Source organism: Ursus maritimus, unplaced genomic scaffold (genome assembly GCF_017311325.1).
Source record: "Ursus maritimus isolate PB19 unplaced genomic scaffold, ASM1731132v1 scaffold_9, whole genome shotgun sequence".
In the NCBI taxonomy this organism is placed as follows: Eukaryota; Metazoa; Chordata; class Mammalia; order Carnivora; family Ursidae; genus Ursus; species Ursus maritimus.
In genome coordinates this window covers 6678832-6700738 of record NW_024427107.1, presented here as the reverse complement: position 1 = coordinate 6700738, position 21907 = coordinate 6678832, and the positions used below count along the sequence as shown (strand labels likewise).

The 21907-nt window shown below is 36.9% G+C and overlaps 1 protein-coding gene across 2 annotated transcripts in view; it reads left to right on the top strand.

The window, feature by feature from the left end:
• Positions 1-21907, top strand: part of ATP6V1H (ATPase H+ transporting V1 subunit H) — a 121642-nt gene that overhangs the window by 54783 nt on the left and 44952 nt on the right. For both annotated transcript variants that reach the window (XM_008706686.2, XM_008706687.2), the window contains exons 10-12: positions 7864-8042; positions 11097-11222; positions 18565-18666. In XM_008706686.2, coding sequence (XP_008704908.1) covers positions 7864-8042; positions 11097-11222; positions 18565-18666 — 407 coding nt within the window. The remainder of the gene's footprint in view (positions 1-7863; positions 8043-11096; positions 11223-18564; positions 18667-21907) is intronic.

Sequence of the window (21907 nt, the reverse complement as noted above, 5' to 3'; positions counted from 1 at the left end):
GATTGAGCGTTAGGCTTCCCTGCTCAGCAAGGACTATGCTTCTCACCTCTGCCCGCTGCGCGCGTGTGTTTATGTGTGCATATGCTCTCTCTCTCATATAAATAAATAAAATATTAAAAAAAAAATGCTTGTCTTTATGGAGTGACTTCATGAAGTCGCCATGAAGAAGGTTTACAATATAAAAAGCTCAAAAAGTCCCAGAGAACTATGGAGCCAGACTGAGGTTCTTAGGGTTGTTTTTTTTTTTTTTTTTAACCTGATTTGGGAGTTTTCTAGATTGATTATCTACTTTTTATGGAAATTTGAGAAGTACAATAGTGTAGCTCTTTTCTGATTTTACTTTCAGTATGGTGTATTAGAAAGAGTATAGGCTCACTTCAAGATTAGGTAAGGATTCAGTGAGATAGCAGGAACTGGGCAATAATAAATACATAATTTGTGCCTTTTCTCTCCAGAAAAGTAGAGAATGAAAGCAGTTTACCTCTTTAAAACCCCTACCTCTGTAAATTGCATTCTTGCTTGGTGTTGAACATAGGCAAGGATCCAGTGCTGACCTGTTTGATTTAGAAGAGGCGGCATGAATATTTTACTAGTATTTAACAAGATATAAAAATTTTATTTAAACTTTATTTACAGTTTCAATTTTGTACCCACAGCACATGGAACTAATTATTAGGCTAATTTCTGGGCTTCTGTTGTCCAATTTGGAATTCAGATTATGTAAATAGACTCAATCTCTTGGCAGGAATATTAGTTTTTTAGACCGTGCTGTGCTAAATTTGGAATGGTACAATCATTAGGGGGCTATTCTAAGGGCTGAAAATCAAAAGAATGTCTTTGGACATCCATAACTTTAATGTGCACAACTGAGTTAAAATTAAGCCATTAGTAATGACATAGTAAAGCCATTTGACTTAGACCATCTATAGGTGAAAAATGATGTGTCCTTTTTTTCTTTATTATTCTCAGATTCCTATAACCGTTAAAGAAGATTCTCTCATGAGGTTGTTTAAGGATGGTCTAGTCATGTATTTTTTCCCACATCTTGAAACTCAGGAAGGAAATTTTTGTGCTGAAGACTTTAGGAAGCTCGCTGAGCTGCTGTGAGCTGAAAAAATTGCTAATTATTTTTTTGCATTTGGCTTGGTGGATTTTATTTTTGAAAATGTCAGTCTCACTTATTCATAGCAGGTGCTGGACTCCAGGTCTCTGGAAATGTTATTCTGTTGGTTACATTGATTTGTCAATCTTTAGTTCCTAAAATAAATTAGTATGTTTTGAGCCTGTGATTGAGAAAGACATTGAAGATCATAGTTGTTGTCTAGAGTTTTACATCTCTTGTGAGTTTTATTTCTCTTTTTGGCTCTGCTTAGTCAAGAGCCTATGTAATATGTCAGATAATAAGATAGATTATATTTTTACAACTCAGTGGTTTTCAGCAGAAAGGCTTAGTTTGAAAGAAATACCACCAAATTGGACTTGGATTTTTATTGGCTATATTAGTCATAATGTTTAATTTACACCCACACACACGAACACATAGACATAGACCTGCACATACCCACATCTTCCTGTGCAGGCAGTTTATAGTCGTCACCCTTTCAGAGAGACTCACCCTAGTTTGAGTGTGTGGGTGCTGTTTTGCCTACTGGTTTGGCATGGAAGAATTGCTATCAAGAAATTTTATTCCCAAGTCTGTACCTCATTCCTTGTTTCAGGGTTTTATCTATCTCGCTCATTAGGTACCAGGTTTGAGTGAGGTGTAGTGAGACTTGAGATAATTTTTAATATTGGGGTGAGTGTTTATACAGTGATACTTCAAGTGTGCTATGCATGTCAGTGCAGTGCTGTGAACTGTTAGCAGCCTGTAGTGGGTAAGTATAGAAAGTAAAAGTAAACATAAGCTTACAGTAACTTGATGGTATAGTTGCATATCTGTCAAATTTAATAATATAAAATTTGAGCTTATATATTGCATGTGTTTTAAAATGCATTTTTCTAGAAAGTTATTTTTATTGTATTTTATAAAAGTATTTGTTCATGACTAATTGGAAGTTAAAAAACAAACACAACTGGTCTTCACCACAGATGGTTTGAGAAGCCCTGTTTTAACATATAATTTCACAAGGCTAGCAGTTCTGGTGAAAGAAAGCTGAATCGTCACGTGATTCCCCCATGGTTTTAGGCAAGTCAAGATTTCTGCACCGTTACTTGGACAAAGACAAAAATGATATTTATACTTTTGATTTTGTTGAAGTGAAGATGCCATTGAGTTTTAGGGCCTTTAAAGAGTACACTGCTGCCGGATTATCTATGTTTGTTTTTGGCAAATTCAGTTTCTTAAGTACTTTTCATAATCCATTCATCCTTTTCATTCTTTATAATGAAATGGAAAGATGAAATTAAAACATGTTTTAAAGGGAAAATGATAAGGCTCATTGACTGATTTGACATAGAGTTGAAGAAAAGGGGAGGATCAAGTATGACTAAGTTCTAGAGTACTATTATTTTGGAGAATTGAGAGGAGAGGTGGTTTTAGAAGAATATAATAGTGGTGTTCTATGTTAGTTACTGTATTGACTGTGTTGAGGTTAGAGTTGAAATCACTAGTTATGATAATACCTTAAATATGAAGTTTAATTCTCTAGCCAGCAAATATGTATAAGTGAAAATAACAAAGTATCATATGAGCAAAAGAGTTTTGATATGTTTCTAAAGTTAGAAAAGAGAGTAGTAAGAAAAACAACTAGAAAAAGTAACAGAAAATTTACTAAAATGATAGGTAAAGTCTTAACAAAAGCAAAGGAAGAAGGGAAGAATATTATAAAGGGAGAGGTTATCAGAATTTAGGGCTCTGCATAGTATAAGGTCTTTAATTGAATTTCATTATGGTCAGGGAACATATTCTAATAAGTTTCAATTCTTGGAAATTTGAGACTTGTTTTATGGCTCATCTTATGGTCTGTCATGGTGAATGAACCATGTGTGCTTTAAAAGAATGTGTATTTTGCAGATGTATAGTGTTCTATAAAATATAAATTAAATCAGGGTGGTTGATAATGCTTTTTAGATCCTCAGTGATACTGAATTTTTGTTTAGTGGTTCTATCAATTGCCAAGACTGGGAGTTGTTAAAATCTCCAGCTGTCATTTATGGATTTGTCTGTTTCTCCCTTCAGTTCTCCCAATCTTTGCTTTATGTATTTTGAAGCTCTGTTATTAATGCATTCGTATATGTTACATTTTCCTGATGAACTGACCTTTGAATCTTTGTGAGATGTCCGTTATTATTGGTGGTGCTTTTTGCCTTGATACCTACTTTATTTGAAATTAATATAGACATGCCAGCTTGCTTATGCTTATGATTTTCAACCTATGTCTTATATTTAAAGTTTGTCCCTTTTAGACAACATATGCTTGGGTGTTGAATTTTTATACTAATAATCTCTGCCTCTTAACTGGAGTGTTCAGTCTATAGACATTTAAGATAATTATTGGTATAGTTGAATTAGGTCTAGCATTTTACTGTTTGTTTTCTGTTTGTCTTATCTGTTTTTTGTTTTTCCATTCTTGCTTTCTCTTGAGTTAATTGAATTCTTTTTAGAATTTCATTTTAATTTTTCTGTATACCTTTTAACTGTTCTTTGTAGTATTTTATTTCTTAGAGCTTATTTTGGTGTCACAATATATACATCCTTAGCTTTTCCCATTATAAGTGAATATTTTACTCTCTCATGTAAAACGTAAGAGTTTGTAATCACACAGGTCTCTTCCCTCTTTTTTACTCTATAGCTGTCATGTAAGTATATGTAAAAAACCCTATAATATAGTGTTTTAACTTTTCTTTCAAACAGTCCTATTTGTATTATGGAAGTGAAGAGGGAAAAATTGTCTTTTATATTTATTCAGCTGTTTACCATATCTGCAGATCTTTCTTTCCTGAAGATTCATTTTTCCATTTGACGGTGTCATTCTCTGCCATCTGCAGAATTTTCTTTAGAAAATCAGTCTGTAGTAGCTCATGGGCCAAATGTGGCCCACCACTGGTTTTTATAAATACAGCTTTGTTGGAACACTGCTGTGCTTACTTGTTTTTTGTATTTTGTCTGCCTGCTTTTGCACTGTAATGGCAGAATGGAAGAGCTATGATAGAGACCTCAACACCTAAAATAGTTACTCTTTGGCCCTTGTTAGAAAGTTTGCCCACCCATGCTTTTAACGTGTCTTCTAACACAGGTCTGCTGGTGACAACTTATCTTAATTTCAGTGTCTAAAAATTAATTATTTACCTTTATTTTTTAAAAATTGAGATATAATTGACATAACATTTTATTAGTTTCAGGTGTACAACATAATGATTTGACAATTGTGTATATTGTCAAGTGATTGCCACAGTAAGTCTAATTAAAAATTACATCCATCACCACACACAGTTACAAGTTGTTTTTTCTCGTGATGAGAACTTTTAAGATCTACTTTCTTAGTACCTTTCAGATATATATATAGAGTATTATTAACTATAGTCATCAATCCCCAGGACTTATTTTATTTTTTTAAAGATTTTATTTATTTATTTGATAGAGAACGTGCACAAATGAGTGCACAAGCAGGGGGAGTGGCAGGCGGGGGTGGGGGTGGGGGAGAAGCAGGCTCCCTGCGGAGCAGAGAGGCTGACATGGGGTTTGAGTGGAAGGCAGACACCCAACTGACTGAGCCAGGCTCAGGAGTTATTTATTTTATAACTGGAAATTTGTGCCTTTTGATCCCCTTCACTTATTTTGCCCCCCCCCCCACTGCATCTGGCAACCACCAACCTGTTCTCTAGATCTATGAGGTTTTTTTTTTTTTAATTTTAGTTTTTTTTAAGCTTCCACATACAAGTGAGATCTTACAGTTTTTGTCTTTCTTTTGACATTTCACTTAGCATAATGCCCTGAAAGTCTATTTGTGTTGTCACAAATGGCAGTATTTCTTTTTTTTTAAAATGGCTGGATAATATTCCATTATGTATAAATACTTATATACTCCATTTTCTTTATCCACTCATCCTTTGATAGGCACTTAGATTATTCCCGTTGGCTATTGTGAGTAATGCTGTAATAAACATGGGAATGCAGATAATCTCTTTATACTCTGTTTTCATTTCCTTTGGATAAATACCTAGAAGTAGAATGGCTGGAACATATGGTAGTTCTATTTTTAATTTTTTGAGGAAACTTCATAGTGTTTTCCATAGTGACTGTACCAGTTTGCATTCTAAACAGGCACAAGTGTGTACTTTTCTCCATAACCTTGACAACACCCGTTATCTTTTTTTTTTTTTTTTTTTTTAAGATTTTATTTATTTATGTGACAGAGAGACAGCCAGCGAGAGAGGGAACACAGCAGGGGGAGTGGGAGAGGAAGAAGCAGGCTCCCAGCGGAGGAGCCTGATGTGGGACTCGATCCCGGATCGCCAGGATCACGCCCTGAGCTGAAGGCAGACGCTTTAACGACTGCGCTACCCAGGCGCCCCTATCTTTTGTTTTTTGATTATAGCCATCCTAACATATGTGAGGTGATATTTCATTGTGGTTTTGATTTGTATTTCTCAGATGACTAGTGATATTCTTATGTACCTGTTGGTCATCGTATGTCTTCTTTGAAAAAATGTCTATTCAGATATTTTGCCCATTTTTAAATCATTTTGTTGTTGTTATTGAGTTGTATGAGTTCTTCATATATTTTGGATATTAATCCCTTATCAGATACACGCTTTGCAAATATTTTCTCCCATCCCATAGGATACCTTTTCATTTTGTTTATTGTTTTTGTTTTTGTTTTTTGTTTTGTTTTTGCTGGTTAGAAGCTTTTTTTTTTTTTAAAGATTTTATTTATTTATTTGACAGAGATAGAGACAGCCAGCGAGAGAGGGAACACAAGCAGGGGGAGTGGGAGAGGAAGAAGCAGGCTCATAGCGGAGGAGCCTGATGTGGGGCTCGATCCCACAACGCCGGGATCACGCCCTGAGCCAAAGGCAGACGCTTAACGACTGCACCACCCAGGCGCCCCTGGTTAGAAGGTTTTAAATGTAGTGGATGTAGGAGACTGTGCAGAAGCTTTTTAAAAGTTTGATGTTGCCCCACTTGTTGATTTTTGCTTTTGTTGTCTGTGCTTTGGTGTCGTATATAAAAGATTGTTGCCAAGAGTGAGGTCAAGGAGCTTTTTCCCTATGTTTTCGTTTAGGAATTTGACAGCTTCACATCTTATGGTTAAGTCTTTAATCCATTTTGAGTTAATTTTTGCAAGTAGTGTAAAATAGGACTCCGATTTCATTTTTCTGCATGTGGTTATCCAGTTTTCCTAATGCTGTTGAAAAGGCTGTCCTTTTCACATTGAGTATTCTTGGCTCACTTGTCAAATATTAGCTGGCTGTATATGTGGGGCTTTATATATGGGCTCTCTATTCTGTTCATTTAGTCTGTGTGTCTATTTTATGCTATGCCATACTGTTTTGGTTAATATAGCTTTGTAGCTTAGTTAAATCAGGAAGTATCATGCTTCCAACTTTGTTGTTCTTTCTCAAGACTGTTTTGGCTATTAAGGGTGTGGTTCCATACAGATTTTAGGCTTGTTTTTTCTACTCTTGTGAAAAATGCCATTGGAATTTTGGTAGGGATTGATCTCACGAATTTCCATATGCTAAGTTAAATCTCTTTCTGTATTTCTTTAGTATAATTATTAGGAATATAATTTGCTTACAAAAATAAATATACAAATTTCATATTTTGGCATAGTTGACTTGGAATTGTTATTATAGGATTTTTTTTGGTGTGGTTGAAGGGAGGCATTTGACAGGTCTTCTTTACCATCTTGGTGAAGGTAGCTTTCTTGAGAGCTTGTTTTTGTCCCTAACATAGTCTTTGGTTAGAAATACTTGTCAATTCAATAAACAGTTTATTGGTATAAATACAGTTGTACAATGTAGGGGTTTGGGTGCTGACCCCCTGTGTTGTCGAAAATCCATGTATGACTTTGGACTCCCCCCCCCCAAACTTAACTATGAATAGCCTACTGTTGACTGGAAGCCTTACTGACAAAATAAATGGCCGGATAATACATATTTTGTATGTTATATGTATTATATACTGTATTCTTACAATAAAGTAAGCTAGAAAAAAACAAAATGGTAAGAAAATCATAAGGAAGAGAAAACGCATTTCCAGTACTATACTGTAATTATCGAAAAAATCCTCGTATAAGTGGACCTGCACAGGACAAACCCATGTTGTTTAGGGTCAAGTGTATTTAGGATTCCTTTGCTCTTTTTGTAAGTACTCTTACAAATAGAAAAATCACAGAAGAAACCAAGGGCATTTTTCAGGGTGTCACAAAACTTCTCTGATAATTGTTCAAGCGAGAGAGTTTTTTATTACTGCCCTTTGTGCCTTTGTAGGTTGATTAGAAGGGAAAAAAGTGACTGACTGAGACTCTCTAGTAGAGATACTTGAAGAAACGTTCTGTCTTCCTAAGTACTCTAGGTGGCTAATAAATGAGCCGAGTGTTCACTGGGAACTCTCAGGAGCTCAGGAACAGGGCTGTGAGAAAGGCTTTGATGGATTTAATTGTAAACATGTTTAGTGTTTTGAGGCTTGTGCGGGTCATTTAGAACGTTTAGTTAAGCCAGGAAGTAAGCAAGCAATCAGAAGTATGCTCCTGTTATGGGACAAGTGCACAGGAAAGAAGTAAGGATCTGTAATAGTCATTGCGTAAAGGGGGTAGTTAACTTGAGAATAGAGGAGGAGAGAGGGTGCAGGAGAAAGTTCAGGGGTCTGAGAATATCACATGTAAGAAATCACACATTTTTTTCATGTCTTTAACTCAGAACTTTCTAGAAAAATCGACTGAAAGAGAAACTCGCCAAGAATATGCTCTGGCTATGATTCAATGCAAAGTTCTGAAACAGTTGGAGAACTTGGAACAGCAGAAGTACGATGATGAAGATATCAGTGAAGATATAAAATTTCTTTTGGAAAAACTTGGTGAGAGTGTCCAAGATCTTAGGTATGTAATTTTTTAAAATTCTCACAGGCTGGATATATTGGGCCTCGTTTGACTTTCCTAGTATTTTAAGAAAGTCTAAATTTGTTACTAACCATAAACTCAAAAGATTTCACTAAGACATTATGTCTTCTGTTAAGAATGGGGGATATGGGGGAGAAAATCACAACAGAACTGGCTCATCACTGTGGTAACAGTTGGTTATAGCTATGTGTTATCTCTTCTCTTTTGGGTAGATTCTCACCATTCTCTTATCTGAAATCTGACTGTTTATACTCCCACAGGATGTTGGTGTCACCCTAGAACCCCTCAAGTATCTCCCCCTGGTTTAGAATCTTTTTATTTTTATTTTATTTTTTTTTAAAGATTTTTTATTTATTTATTTGACAGAGATAGCTAACGAGAGAGGGAACACAAGCAGGGGGAGTGGGAGAGGAAGAAGCAGGCTCCCAGTAGAGGAGCCCGATGTGGGACTCGATCCTGGAACGCCGGGATCACGCCCTGAGCCGAAGGCAGACGCCTAATGACTGCGCTACCGAGGCGTCCCTAGAATCTTTTTAAACAGTACTGGTTGTTAATTTGTGGAGGAGGTTTGGCCATAAATGGAAAGAGTATTTTTTTTTTTCTTGCTTTTGTGAAGTTCCTATTGGTTATCAGTTATTTTTATTTTTTAGGCAGAGAGAGGGCACATGGCGGGTGTTGTGAGAGGGTGTGTGGGTGTGTGTGGGGGTGTGTGGGAGGGGTGGGTCAGTGGGAGGGGCCAATGGAGAGGGAGAGAGAGAACCTCAAGCAGGCTCCATGCCCAGCATGAGCCCAATGTGGCACTTGATCTCATGACCCTGAGATCATAACTTGAGTGGAAATCAAGAGTTGGACGCCTAACTGACTGAACCACCCAGGTGCCCCTATTTATTTTTTGTATTAAAAATTATCCAAATGAGGGGCTCCTGAGTGACTCAGTCGCTAAGCGTCTACCTTTGGCTCAGGTCATGATCCCAGTGTTCTGGGATCGAGCCCCGCATCGGGCTTCCTGCTCAGCGGGAAGCCTGCTTCTCCCTTTCTCACTCCCCCTGCTTGTGTTCCCTCTCTCGCTGCCTCTTTCTCTGTCAAATAAATAAATAAAATCTTAAAAAAAAATTATGCAAATGAGGTACAATGCAGTAAGAAAAGAAAGAATCCTTACGTAATTCAGAAGGGACTTCATGCCTCTTCCACATACTTGTCCCCAGCCTCATTTCCTGTGTTTGCTTCCAAAAAAAACCTAGCCCTGCTCCTCCAGCATGTGTGTGCATGCACACACACATAAACATACACACAAATGGGGTTCTGTATATTCTTCTGGACCTTGTTCTTTTTTATTTCATAACGTATTGGTGGTCCTTCCCATTAACCCATGTATTCTTTGTTTTTAAACTATTGATACATCTTTAAAAGAGAATTACTATCTAGAAGTAGATCTTTCTGTGTAGGTGGTTTGGGTTTGGGAGCCAGGCTGAACCCAGTTTGAATTGTTCGGTTACTTTCTCCACGTGTGGCCATGACAAGCTTCTTGACTTCTTCATCTCAGTTTTCCTTTTGGTAAAATAGCAATAAAAATTCAAACCTTGTAGGATTTGTTGTGAGTTTTCAAGTGTCCAGCAAGTGCCTTCAGTGTATTATGTGTTCCAGAAAAGTATTTATCAGATAATTCAGTGCAGCTCATAACCCCAAGGCCCAAATGCTTTTATGGAGAGGGATGTATGACTCACATCAGTGGTTTGTAATGGAGTTTTGTGGAGGGAGGCAAATGATCTTTGTCTTTCTATAATTTTAAATATGAACAAGTTGATTGTAATAAAGTAGTCCAGCCAGCAGTAGACTTGCAGTTTTTATAAATTCTGTTTTATTAAATTCATTTAAAAAATTTATTTTCAATTCTCCAGTAATAATGATTTAAGATCTCTTTTAAAAATAAATAAGATTAGTGATACTTAGCTTTCTAAATTATTTAATCCATGTTAGCAGATTATTACTTATTGATTTTTCATGTTGAATTTGGTAATTTGAGAAGTGCTATTTACATTAAAGCTAATAGGCTGATGGGAGCGGGTGAAAGAGCTTTGTCTCTGTTTTTGCTGTTACAGGTTTAGGATATTAGGGTTAAATGATATTAGCTTACTTACACAGACTGGCCTTACATTAAAGTAAATTACTACTTTATTCAACAGGACACTCTGTTCAACTTAACTGGTAAAATCCTGGTTATTCTGAATTACCAACCAGTATTGAAATGGCTAATTCTTTTTTTAAGTTTTCACTTGAAAGAATGTCCAAGCATGTCCTGTCACAGTGTTTGTCCAGTGGCTAACAACATTAAATATTTTTTATATTATGAAACTTTGAATAATTAAGTTACTTGATACATAGTGAATGATTTTTGAATTAAATTACATTGCAGTTTGCTATTTGCACAGAGGTTTTTGTTTTTAATCTGTAATGTGTTAATTTAGTGAATTACCTCTGTAGTGTATGTAATCACATTATGCAATATTATATCCTTATGTGTATTTTTATTTGTATAATGTAGTATAGTGGTTTATGACATTTATAGTATTAGAATGTGCTATTTTATTTTATATTTAGGCAACATACTTTTATATAAATTTACATTAATGTATCTAGTGGGCTGGCAAATACAGTATTTTAAGTGGCATGGTAGAAACTGCTAGATCATCAGATATTTTGCTGGTATACATTTATTTATTAGGATAAAGATTGGAAAGCAGGCGCTCCTTTTAATATCTCATGATGAGCAATCACCTTGACAGGAGTATTGGACATTAGGACCTTGAATAAATTTCACATGATTTATTAAAGATTATTTAAGCTGTTTAAACTTTAGTGGTAGTTTGTTAACGTACAAAGTTTTGTCAGTTTTCACAGTTAAGTCATCAGTGAAGATTTTTGTTTTTTTTTCAACTGAGGTATAAGTTACATGGTAAAAATGTTTTATTTTGCTTAATTTTCGAGTAACTCTTAGATTCTCCTAAACTTTGAATTCTTTAAAAATTTTTATAGCTCATTTGATGAATACAGTTCAGAACTTAAATCTGGAAGATTGGAGTGGAGTCCTGTGCACAAATCTGAGAAATTTTGGAGAGAAAATGCTGTGAGGTTAAATGAGAAGAATTATGAGCTCTTAAAGTAAGTTTTAAATTCCAGTTTACACTGTTAATACCTGTTGTTCCATATCCTTGCCAACATGTTTTTGTCACTCTTTAAAAAATCTTAGCCATCTTATGATTTTAATTTGTATTTTCTTGCTTCCTTATGTGGTTGGATACGGTGTCATATTCTTATTGGTCATTTGGATGTCTATTTTTCCGGAATTGCCTGTTCAGGCATTTAAAAAATTTTTTTAGGTGTGCCTGGGTGGCTCAGTCGGTTAAGTGTCTGCCTTTGGCTCAGGGCATGATCCCAGCATCCTGGGATGGAGTCCTGCATCGGGCTACCTGCTCAGTGGAGAGCCGGCTTCCCCTCTCCCCTGTTCGTTCTTTCCTCTCACTATCTCTGTCTCTCTCTCAAATAAATAAATAAAATCTTAAGAGATTGTGTTTTAAAAAAAGATTTTATTTGTTTATTTGAAAGAGAGAGTGAGAGAGTGAGAGAGAGAGAGATAGTGCTACTTTGAGGGGTGGGGGAGAGGAGCAGAGGAGGAGGGAGAAAGAAGGGGAAAGAATCTTAAGCATGCTCCACACTGAGCTTGGAGCCCAGTGCAGGGCTCCATCTCAAGACCCTGAGATCATGACCTGAGCCAAAACCAAGAGTCAGACACTTAACTGATTGAGCCACCCAGGCACCCCTAGGACCTTTCAAAATAAGCATGCTCTCCTCTGGAATTGAAATAAAAACTTGAAAAAAATAAGAAAAAAATTCTTTTACTGTCATTTTAATGAGGTATCTAGGAGGAGGAGAAGAGGTATATACACATGTCCAATGAGCAGTTTTAGGCAGACCTATCACTGTTGTTTATACTTACTTTCCATGTATTACCAAAAAGGATACATTATGCTTGTTTAAACATTTGGCAAACGAAAGTGAGTGGTTGATAGATGTTGGCAGTACTGATGGAGAATAATAGATAGGGGGAAAAGTGGATTATATCTTCAGCATTGTTGTGCTACTTTGAGTTTTTAACAGCAACAAAATGAGTTTGAATAATGCCTTTTAAATCTAATTTTTGAAAAACTTGAATATAACGGAGGGGAGTTTTTTTAAACAAATTATTACTAAAGCATTACATGTTATTTTTATTATGATACACTTAAAGAGCCTTTTGAAGAGCACGTTGTTTGGGTTTTAAATTTTATGGTTCGTTAGGTCTTAGATTTTATGGTTCCTTCAAATTACTCTTTACCTTCTTATGAGCCTTTGTGATGTTTCTAAATAACCAGAAGCAATGACATGTAGCACTTTAGTTTTAGAGAAATTTAAAGTCATTGTTCTCCGTTTCCATTCTTTTTTTTTTTTTTAAGATTTTATTTATTTATTTTAGAGAAAGAGAGAGTGAGTATATATGTGGGGTGGGGGGAAGGAACAGAGGAAGAGGGACAAGCAGACTCCATGTTGATTGTAGAGCCTGACTGTGGGGCTTGATCTCATGACCCTGAGATCATGACCTGAGCTGAAATCAAGAATCAGACACTTAACTGACTGAGCCACTGAGGCACCTCCTTAGTTTCCCATTCTTATAAGTTATCTGTATGGGGGTGATTGGCAAGGAGGGGCGTACTAGTGCCGCCCTTCAAACTAGCTGATAAAATAGATACAGAAGAAATCTTTATTCTGTTATTTAAAAAGCACAGTGAATACTAGCCTTCTTATTATGTGTGGAGAACTGTACTTACACCAGGCTTTGACCTGTTTTTCCAGGTAATTCCAAACTTAGCAAGTTTGCAATGTAAATTCATTTTTCCTCTATCAGTATTAGTATGATAGCATACAGAAAGTACTTTGCAATCTTGTATGTTATAATTTTGAAATAAGTACGTATTTTGAATAAGGAAATACTCTGAAATATAAGAAACCATGCAGATGATAATTAAAAGAAAAGTAAAAGCTGAGGGCGCAAACAAGTTTTTAAAACAGAGGAAAAACATTATGAAAGAGAACAAGAGCAAATTTGTGGAGTGATCAATCAGAATAATAATATAAATTCTATTTTGGATTTAAACAGACACTTTCCAAGATTACATTTCTAGCAAATGTTAGAGTCAGAATTCACATTTGGTCTAACTCCAAAGCTGGATGTGTTGCTGTCTTGATCCCATTGGAGTGTCTGACAGAATCTCAGCTTGTGGTTAATGTGGTAATTGAGATTTGGCTTTTGATTGATGAATCTATTGTTGACTTAACAACTGTATTTAGAGATGAGATGGAGGAAGTTCTTTCTTTGCTTACCACAAAATCTCTTTTTTTGAACCTATTCTTTTGAAAATATTCATTGATGACTTGAATATAGAAATAGAAAGCATTTATATATAGAAACAGTTGACTTACAGATAATAATACAAAAATATTTTCATTGTTGATGAACATATTCAGTCGGCTAAATGGCCCTGAGGGATAGCCATTAAAATCATTTCTGTATTTTCTGGATTTGATTAGAAATTCTCTGTAATTCCTTGTACCATTTTTTTGAGTGTAAGACTATATTTTTCAAATGTTAATGGAGATCTTATTAAAATGCATATTCTAATTCAGTAGGTCCAGGGTTGGGTATGTGATTCAGCATTTCTAAGCTGATACTGATGCTGCAGGTTTGCAGACCATATTTTGTGTATCAAGGGTCTCAACCATATGGAGAATAGCTCAGGTCACTGAATGTGGTTTAAGGCAGGCATTGGAAAACTTTTTCTGTAAGGCCCAGAAAGTAAACAGTGGAGGCTTTGTGAGGCATTCGGTCTCTGTCACAACTACTGAACTCAGTACTGTAGTGCTAAGGCAACTGTGGACAGTCTGTATACTAATGAGTGTGATGGTGTTCCAATAAAATTTATGTATCAGGGCCGCCTGGGTGGCTCAGTCCCTAAGCATCTGCCTTTCTTTGGCTCGGGTCATGATCCCAGAGTCCTGGGATCGAGCCCCATGTCGGGCTTCCTGCTCACTGGAGAGCCTGCTTCTCCCTCTTCTCCCCACTCGTGTGCTCTCTCTCGCTATCTCTGTTTCTCTCTCAAATAAGTAAGATCTTAAAAAAAAAACCCTTTGTGTACAAAAACAGGAAGCTGCTGGGTTTGGACTTCAGCTATAATTTGCTGGCTTATGGTTTAAGGTATTCAGAACAAATATTCTGTTACGCTTTTAAGGAAACTCATGTTAATATTTTCTTATTTCCTAAAATGATATTTTAATAAAATTTCAAAGTAACAAAAATAGCATCAAAGTACTTTAATCTTTTGAAATTATTAAAATGTTTCAGTTGAATTAAATTTGCAAGTTGGCCTTTTAAAAAGAGCAAGTTTGAAGTTAAAAAAAATAAATGTATGGGAGATTGAATATTGTCTTGCTTTTTCTTTGTGGGTTTTCATGTGCTTGAGTTGAATGAACTGCCATCATGGTGCAGTTGTGCTTAGTGTGGACTAGAGGCAACAGGTAGTGATTCAAATATGTTTCAACATTTGTTGTGTCTGTAGGCAGATTATGTAACTTCTCTGGGTCTCCTTTCCTCATTTATGAGTTCTTTTTGTGAGGTATATATTTACATCGAGTTTGGGACATGTATGTGTCTAAGAAATCCTCATCTTTTCTATTATTTGGAAATGCAGATATCTCAGTTAGTCTGGAAGATAAAAGACATGTAATTACTTCCTAATGAGATAATTCCCTGATTGACAGTGAGGTTTTTTGTTAATGTTTCCGGTTGTTTATAGAGTTAGATATTTGACATGCTGAGATGATAGAAAAAGGCAGAGAAATGTTGAGCCACACTTTTAGGAGACGTTACCAAATAAATGAGCTGCAGAAACTAAAGTATACAAGCTTCATAGACTTGTACAGATTTTGAACAAAGTAAAGTTTTATTACTTTATTTTAAGTATTTTAATTATTTAAGTATTTGTTTTAATGCAAATGATATGAGCAAATATCATTGTTATTCAAGTTGTTTTCTAGTATAGATCTTAAGAAATAAGATTTATATTTTGTAATTGAATAATTTGTAAGCAAATAGACAAATGGTTTCAAAACTTTATGTTCGATATTTTAAACTTAAATTTTAAACTTTAAATTCGCAATTCTATAGTTTGGCTATTGTGGACATTGGGGTGCAGGTGCCCCTTCGGATCAATACATTTGTATCTTTGGGGTAAATACCTAGTAGTGCAGTTGCTGGGTCATAGGATAGCTCTGTTTTTAACTTCTTGAGGAACCTCCATACTGTTTCCCAGAGTGGCTGTACCAGCTTGCATTCTCAACAACAGTGTAAGAGGGTTCCCCTTTCTCCACATCCTCGCCAACATTTGTTGTTTTCTGTTTTGTTAATTTTTGCCCTTCTAATTGGTGTAAGGTGGTATCTCATTGTGGTTTTGATTTGTATTTCCCTGATGCCAAGTGATATCCATCTACAGATGAATGGATAAAGAAAATGTGGTATATATATGCAATGAAATGTTACTCAACTGTCAGAAAGGATGAATACTTATCATTTACATCGACGTGGCTGGAACTGGAGGGTATTATGCTGAGCAAAATAAGTCAGTCAGAGAAAGACAATTATCATATGGTTTCACTCAAAATTATAATATAGTTTCATATATGTGGAATATAAGAAACAGCCCAGAGGATCATAGGGGAAGGGAGGGAAAACTGAATGGGAAGTCATCAGAAACAGAGACAAACCATGAGAGACTCGTAACTATAGGAGACAAACTGAGGGTTGCTGGAGGGGAGGTGTGTGGAGGGATGGATAATTGGGTGATGGACATTAAGGAGGGCATATGATGTGATGGTCACTGGGTATTATGCGCAACTGATGAATTATTGAACACTACATCTGAAACTAATGATGTACTATGTGTTGGCTAATTGAATTTAAATAAAAAATAAATAAAATTAATAATTCTAAGGGATAGTAAATCTCTTGAGCATCTTAGTAAAATTAAGTAACTTTAAAAAAAAATGTGTGTGGTGAATTTTTGAATTCCAAGTTTTATCAAACAGCCTGGGTGAAGTCATTCAAGTACTCTTGAAGGCATACAGAAGTAAAGTGAAAAGGTTTCTTCACTGCTGTTCTCTCCCAGAGTCTTCCCCAGTGATAACCAGAATCAGATGATATACTCTCCAGTATTCTTTCATTCATAGACATACCTATATCTGTATCTTTATATAGAGTTATTTATATATATCCCATCTCAATAGGTTAGACTGTGACTTGTCTTTTTCACTTATTATGGTTTGGGGTCTGTTGAAATGAGTTAGTTTTATAATTTTTTAAAATTTTGATTCTAATATTTTTTTATATTGGGCCACTTTATTTCATTGAGCCTCCTGTGTTACTTCTCTGTAAAATAGGAAGAACCAATAATCCTAGTTGTAGGGGTTTAATAAAATGGTGAATGTGAAATGCTTTGTACATGACGTAGTCAGTATTTTTGTTTTGTTTTGTTTTTTTATAATAACTTTTTATTATGTTATGTTAGTCACCGTACAGTACATCCCTAGATTTTGATGTAAAGTTCCATGAGTCATTACTTGCATATAACACCCAGTGCACCATACAATATGTGCCCTCCTTAATACCCATCACTGGCCTATCCCGATCCCCCACCCCCTCCCCTCTAAAACCCTCAGTTCGTCGTAGTCAGTATTACAGAGGACAAAGCAGGTGCCACCAGCATGGTAGAAGTAGAGGGAAAAACCAAAAATCTCTCTCTTGCATGTGGCCTCCACCCTCTAGCTTTTTCTCTTAGTCAATTTTTAACCTAGTGTATATAGATATCTTTGTGGAAATGTGAAGATATTGCTGTAGGTTGGATTCCTAGAAGTAGAGTTGCTATGTCAAGGTTCTGTGCATTTTAAATTGCATTAGGATTTGTCACATCGTTTTTCCCAATTGTCAGCATCACCATTTTACACTTAAATTGTGGATTCATTTTTTTCCAGCAGGTGTTTTTTGAGCATCTGTTGTGTGGTCAGTACTGTTCTAGGTGTTGCAGACACAATGGCAAATAAAATTAAGTTCTTATTGTCATTAAGCTTACATTGTATTTGGGAGAGAGAGACTAAACAAATAGTCAAGAAACTACATATCATGGCTGGTAGTGATGAGTGCTGTGAAGAAAAATGAATCAGGAAGCGGGGATAGAAAATGATGCGGGGGTATTGTCTTGGGATCAGAGGCTCTTAGGCAAGAGGTGGTGTTTGAGCTGAGAACTGAAAAGATAGTCTCTCAGTATTCTACTGGTTCAATTAGCTAATTCTATAAGGTTTTCATATATCTGTGTCTATGTGAGTGGCTATTGGTGGCATATTACAAAGCAGTTTTTTTTTAAATATGTTAGTCTTCTGCCTGGCCATTAAAATAATTACTCATTCTGATTGGTTATCCCAGTTATGTTCTGTTTGTGGAATGAGTTGAGTTTTCTTCTCATTTCTATGCCCTTGAGCAGTTTAAATAACACGGGAATGATGTGTTCCTTGAGTGATTTCCCCTCACACTCATGCTGAAGGCACTCTCTCCGAGTGGGTTGGATTCTGGGTAGTGCAGTGCCCCCCTTTCTCTTCATTCCTGAGGACACATGTGCCCCTGGGTGAGATGAACCTTCTCCCTGGAGGTCCTTGAGGAGGCAGAAATCTGTGGTCAAGGCTCCAGCTCCCAGCAGAGGGTAGCCTTCTCTGCGTCTGGTTGGCTCCTATTCTCAGAAACACCGTCAGGCTCCTGCAGTGGTTTCACTCTGCCTGTGTGGTTGCTGTGGAGAAAGGACAGCAAGGGAGCCAGGATAGTGAATTTGGTCACCCATCTTCTCAGAAACATTCACTTGCTGTTTTGCATTGTTTTTCTTATGAAGTTCAGGTTCAAGTTCTTCCTGAGACTTGGAGTGAGGGTGGGGGAGAGGGGGGCATGGAATGTGTATGTTCAGGGCTCACGTTCCATCTTGATCACAGCTTAAAGTAATTTCTTTAATACTAACAGAAAGCTTACCGATGATTAATCTTCAAAATACAATTGGCAAGGACTCACTGGTAATTGTATATTAAAATAACATTAACTCACATTCTAGTTGTCTTTTTTGAGAAAGCAGGAAAGGGAGTTCCTGATATTTTGGGAATTGTGTGTGGTGTACATTATGATCTGAAAGTAACCTGCTATATATGTGAAAAGATCTGAAAACTGCTAACTCATATGTAATATATTATGTGTAATAGTAAGATCTGTAGAAAATATATTGTCAATGTCTATTTTCAGGAGATACCTGCAAATATGCTGTGCTCTGTTGTGCCCTGTAGAACAACTAGAAATCAATCTCTCTTTGGATTAAATTTATTTCAGAATTTTGACAAAACTTCTGGAGGTGTCGGATGATCCACAAGTCTTAGCTGTTGCTGCTCATGATGTTGGGGAATATGTGCGGCATTATCCACGAGGCAAACGGTAAGGGAAAAGTAGTTCAGCAGAGGAACTAATGGAGTAAGTGAAATCAAGATGCCCATAATATGCGGAATTATAATAAACCTAATTAAAAATGGGTAGTATAAAAGTATGAGTACAACTATAATACTATTGTGTGGTGGCCAGCAGAGATCACATTAGAAATTTCACATTCAGGATTTTTTTTGGTTTGTATGATTTTAATTCAGTAGCCATTTTGTGAGCACTGGTTATTTTTCGACTGCTACTGGTAGTTACAGAGACGATGAGACATTATTATTATTATTATTATTTTTAATTTTTAAAAAAGATTTTCTTTATTTGAGAGAGAGAGAAATCAAGCACAAGCTGAGGGGGCAGGAGGAGAGACAGAGGGAGAAGCAGACTCCTCGCTGAGCAGGGAGCCTGATGCCGATCCCGGGACCTGGAGACCATGACCTGAGCCGAAGGCAGACGCCCAACCAACTGACCCACCCAGGCACCCCTATTGTTATTATTTTTTTAAGATTTACTTACTTATTTCAGAGAGAGGGTGAATGCACTCATGTGCAAGGGGGAGAGAGGCGGAGGGAGAGAGAGAATCTTAGATTCTCTTAGATTCACAATATTGAAGAAAATATAACACCTGTAAAGAAAAGTTATAATAGATGTATAGTGATAGAATTATGTATTTCAGAGTATTGAAAAGAGAGGAATTCCATGTGGGATGAGACAGATAAGACTTTACAGACATGGTGATGCTAGCCACATAATTTAAGATCATACATAAACATAAACAATGAAAAGTTAGGCTTTTTTTGGGAAAAATAAGAAATCAGGGTACCAATATTATATCAAGGGAGAAAACATTAAATGTATAAAACGGCTGTTTTCTCTTATTTGGAAAAGCAGAAATGCATAGTGCCTTGGTGTGAATTGTTGCTGTTTCACTTACTGGTTTGTTTCCTAATCTATAAAATTGGGATGGTAGTCTTATTTCTTTCTCATGAGGCTGAAGTGAGGATTAAGTGAGTAACCCAATACAGTGATAGAGTAGTGCCAGGAGGTACACAATACTCAATAAGTATTAGCTACTTTTATTATTACTAATGTGGATATTTTATATTCATCAAAGCTATCTATAAGGAAGACATGGCAGTATTTGTCTTATTTATCATAAAATAGTGTCAAGTAAGCACGAGAACATCTTAGAATGTGAGCAAAAATTGGCAGAGCCACAGAACTAATTGCATACTTTAACATTCCACAATTACTTCATAACTTCCTCTTCTTTTTATAGTGTATAAATATTTAAACATTATAAAACATTGCATCAGTGACTGGTTGGAGATGCATCTCTTCAAGCAGAGAAATTACCTTTTCTTTCCAAGTATCTATGGACTATATTACGTTTGATCTTCACCTTGTTTTTTCTAGATCTGATTTATTTATAGTAACTCAGCTGCTTTGTATTGGTGGACCTTGGTAAACTCCATTTCCAAAATTATGACAGTTTCATCTGGAGCAGAATTTGTCAGGGCTATGTGATATCACATGGATCACATACTGAGTTGTCAGGATTGACACTGCTGTACGGAGAAGTAGGCTTGGGGTGAGTAAGGGGCAGCCTACCTTTGGTCTCAGATGAGAAGGGTTGTCATTCGTGTTCCTTTGGAGTGAAGAGTTTCTCTTGCACTTCTCCTGGGTGAGAATAATGAGCATGAACATCTCTGAACTCCATATGATGGGTAAATGTGCAAAATGCATCTCTTCCGGAGGGTAAATGAGAGAACGTTAGGCAAATGCCATATGGGAAACTACTCAGGATATTGGTGTCTACTTCAGGAAAAGTAGAAAATTCTTGAGTGTAGCTACTGAATCACTCAGTGTTTGAACTACAGAATGTTTTCATTCTGACCCAGCAAACCTTCGTTGCTGGTCTGACATAGAACTTTATTTCGGGTACCCTTCAGAAGCAGATGGCACAGATACAGCAGATATAAGTCTGTGTGTTAAATTTCTCCATTACATTTTTAGTTCTGCCATTGTATTCTTCAGCTCCAAGATTTCTGTTTGGTTCTATTTATTTCTATTTCTTTATTGTCATTTTGTACATGTGTTTTTCTAATTTTGTTCAGTTGTCTATCCGTTCTCTTTCATTTCATTAAGTTTCTGTAAGATGATTATTTTGATCCTTTGTTAGGCAAATTTTAGATATATATTTTTATGGGACTGGTTCCTGGAGCTTTATTAATTTTCCTTTGGTAGTGTTATATTTACCTGATTCTTTGTGGTGTATATAGCCTTGCGTCGATGTCTGTGCATTTGAAGGAGTAAATACCTCTTCCAGTCTTTAAGACACTTTTCAGCAGATAATGGCCTCTTCTCTGTTGCCTGGAATTATGTTCATGCTGGGTTGGAGTGGGTTATGCACAGTTATGAGTCTGCAGTGGTGTCTGTGCTTGGCAAGTTTGTTACTGGGGTCTTAGGTAGGCATGTTTCCTGTCTGGTCTTCAGATGGCTGGGACTGCCTCCAGTACCTTATTCAGTAGGATAGTGCTGGGACAAGGGTCCATTTCAGGCTCCACATTGTGTCCTTAGTTAGCTGTCCCCTTACCAGGTTTATGGATGGGTGTGGCTCCTTCCAGGTCCCAGGGAGAACTGCTGCTTGGTCACTGATGGATCCCTGGGTGGGCAGGATAGGCCCAGGGCCATGGCTGAGAGGAGCTGGAACCAAGCTCCAGGGCTATTTCGGGTATTCCAGCCACAACTGAAGTCTGCATATCTGGCTTTGGAGGCATGGATGGGTATTTGTGCTGCAGGTCCCTGGGCGGGTTGGACTGCTCCCTGACTTTGGCTGGAGGAACTAAAGCCGAGTATAGTATTGTTTCAAGATCTCCTGAGGCACAGATGTGAGTGTCCCCCACCAGGTCCCTACATTGGAGGACTGCTTGTGACTGCAGCTTGGAGGAAATTGAAACAGGTATAGGACCCTTTCAGGATCTCTGGGGTGCAGATGGGAGTGTCTCCTGCTGGTTTTCTGGGCCAGCAGTACTGCTTATGGACTGGCTGGGAAGGGATGAAGCTGAGTATAGGGCCCTTTCCAGCATCTCTGGCAGTATTGTCAGAGCGTCTCCTGCTGGGTCCCTGAAGCTGCCTGGCCTGCTGGCAAGCCTTCTGTGATGGGGCTAGAGCCACATATAGGACCCTTCAGAATCTATAAGGGTGCAGCCAGAAGTCTCCTGCTGGGTCTCTGTGCCAGCAG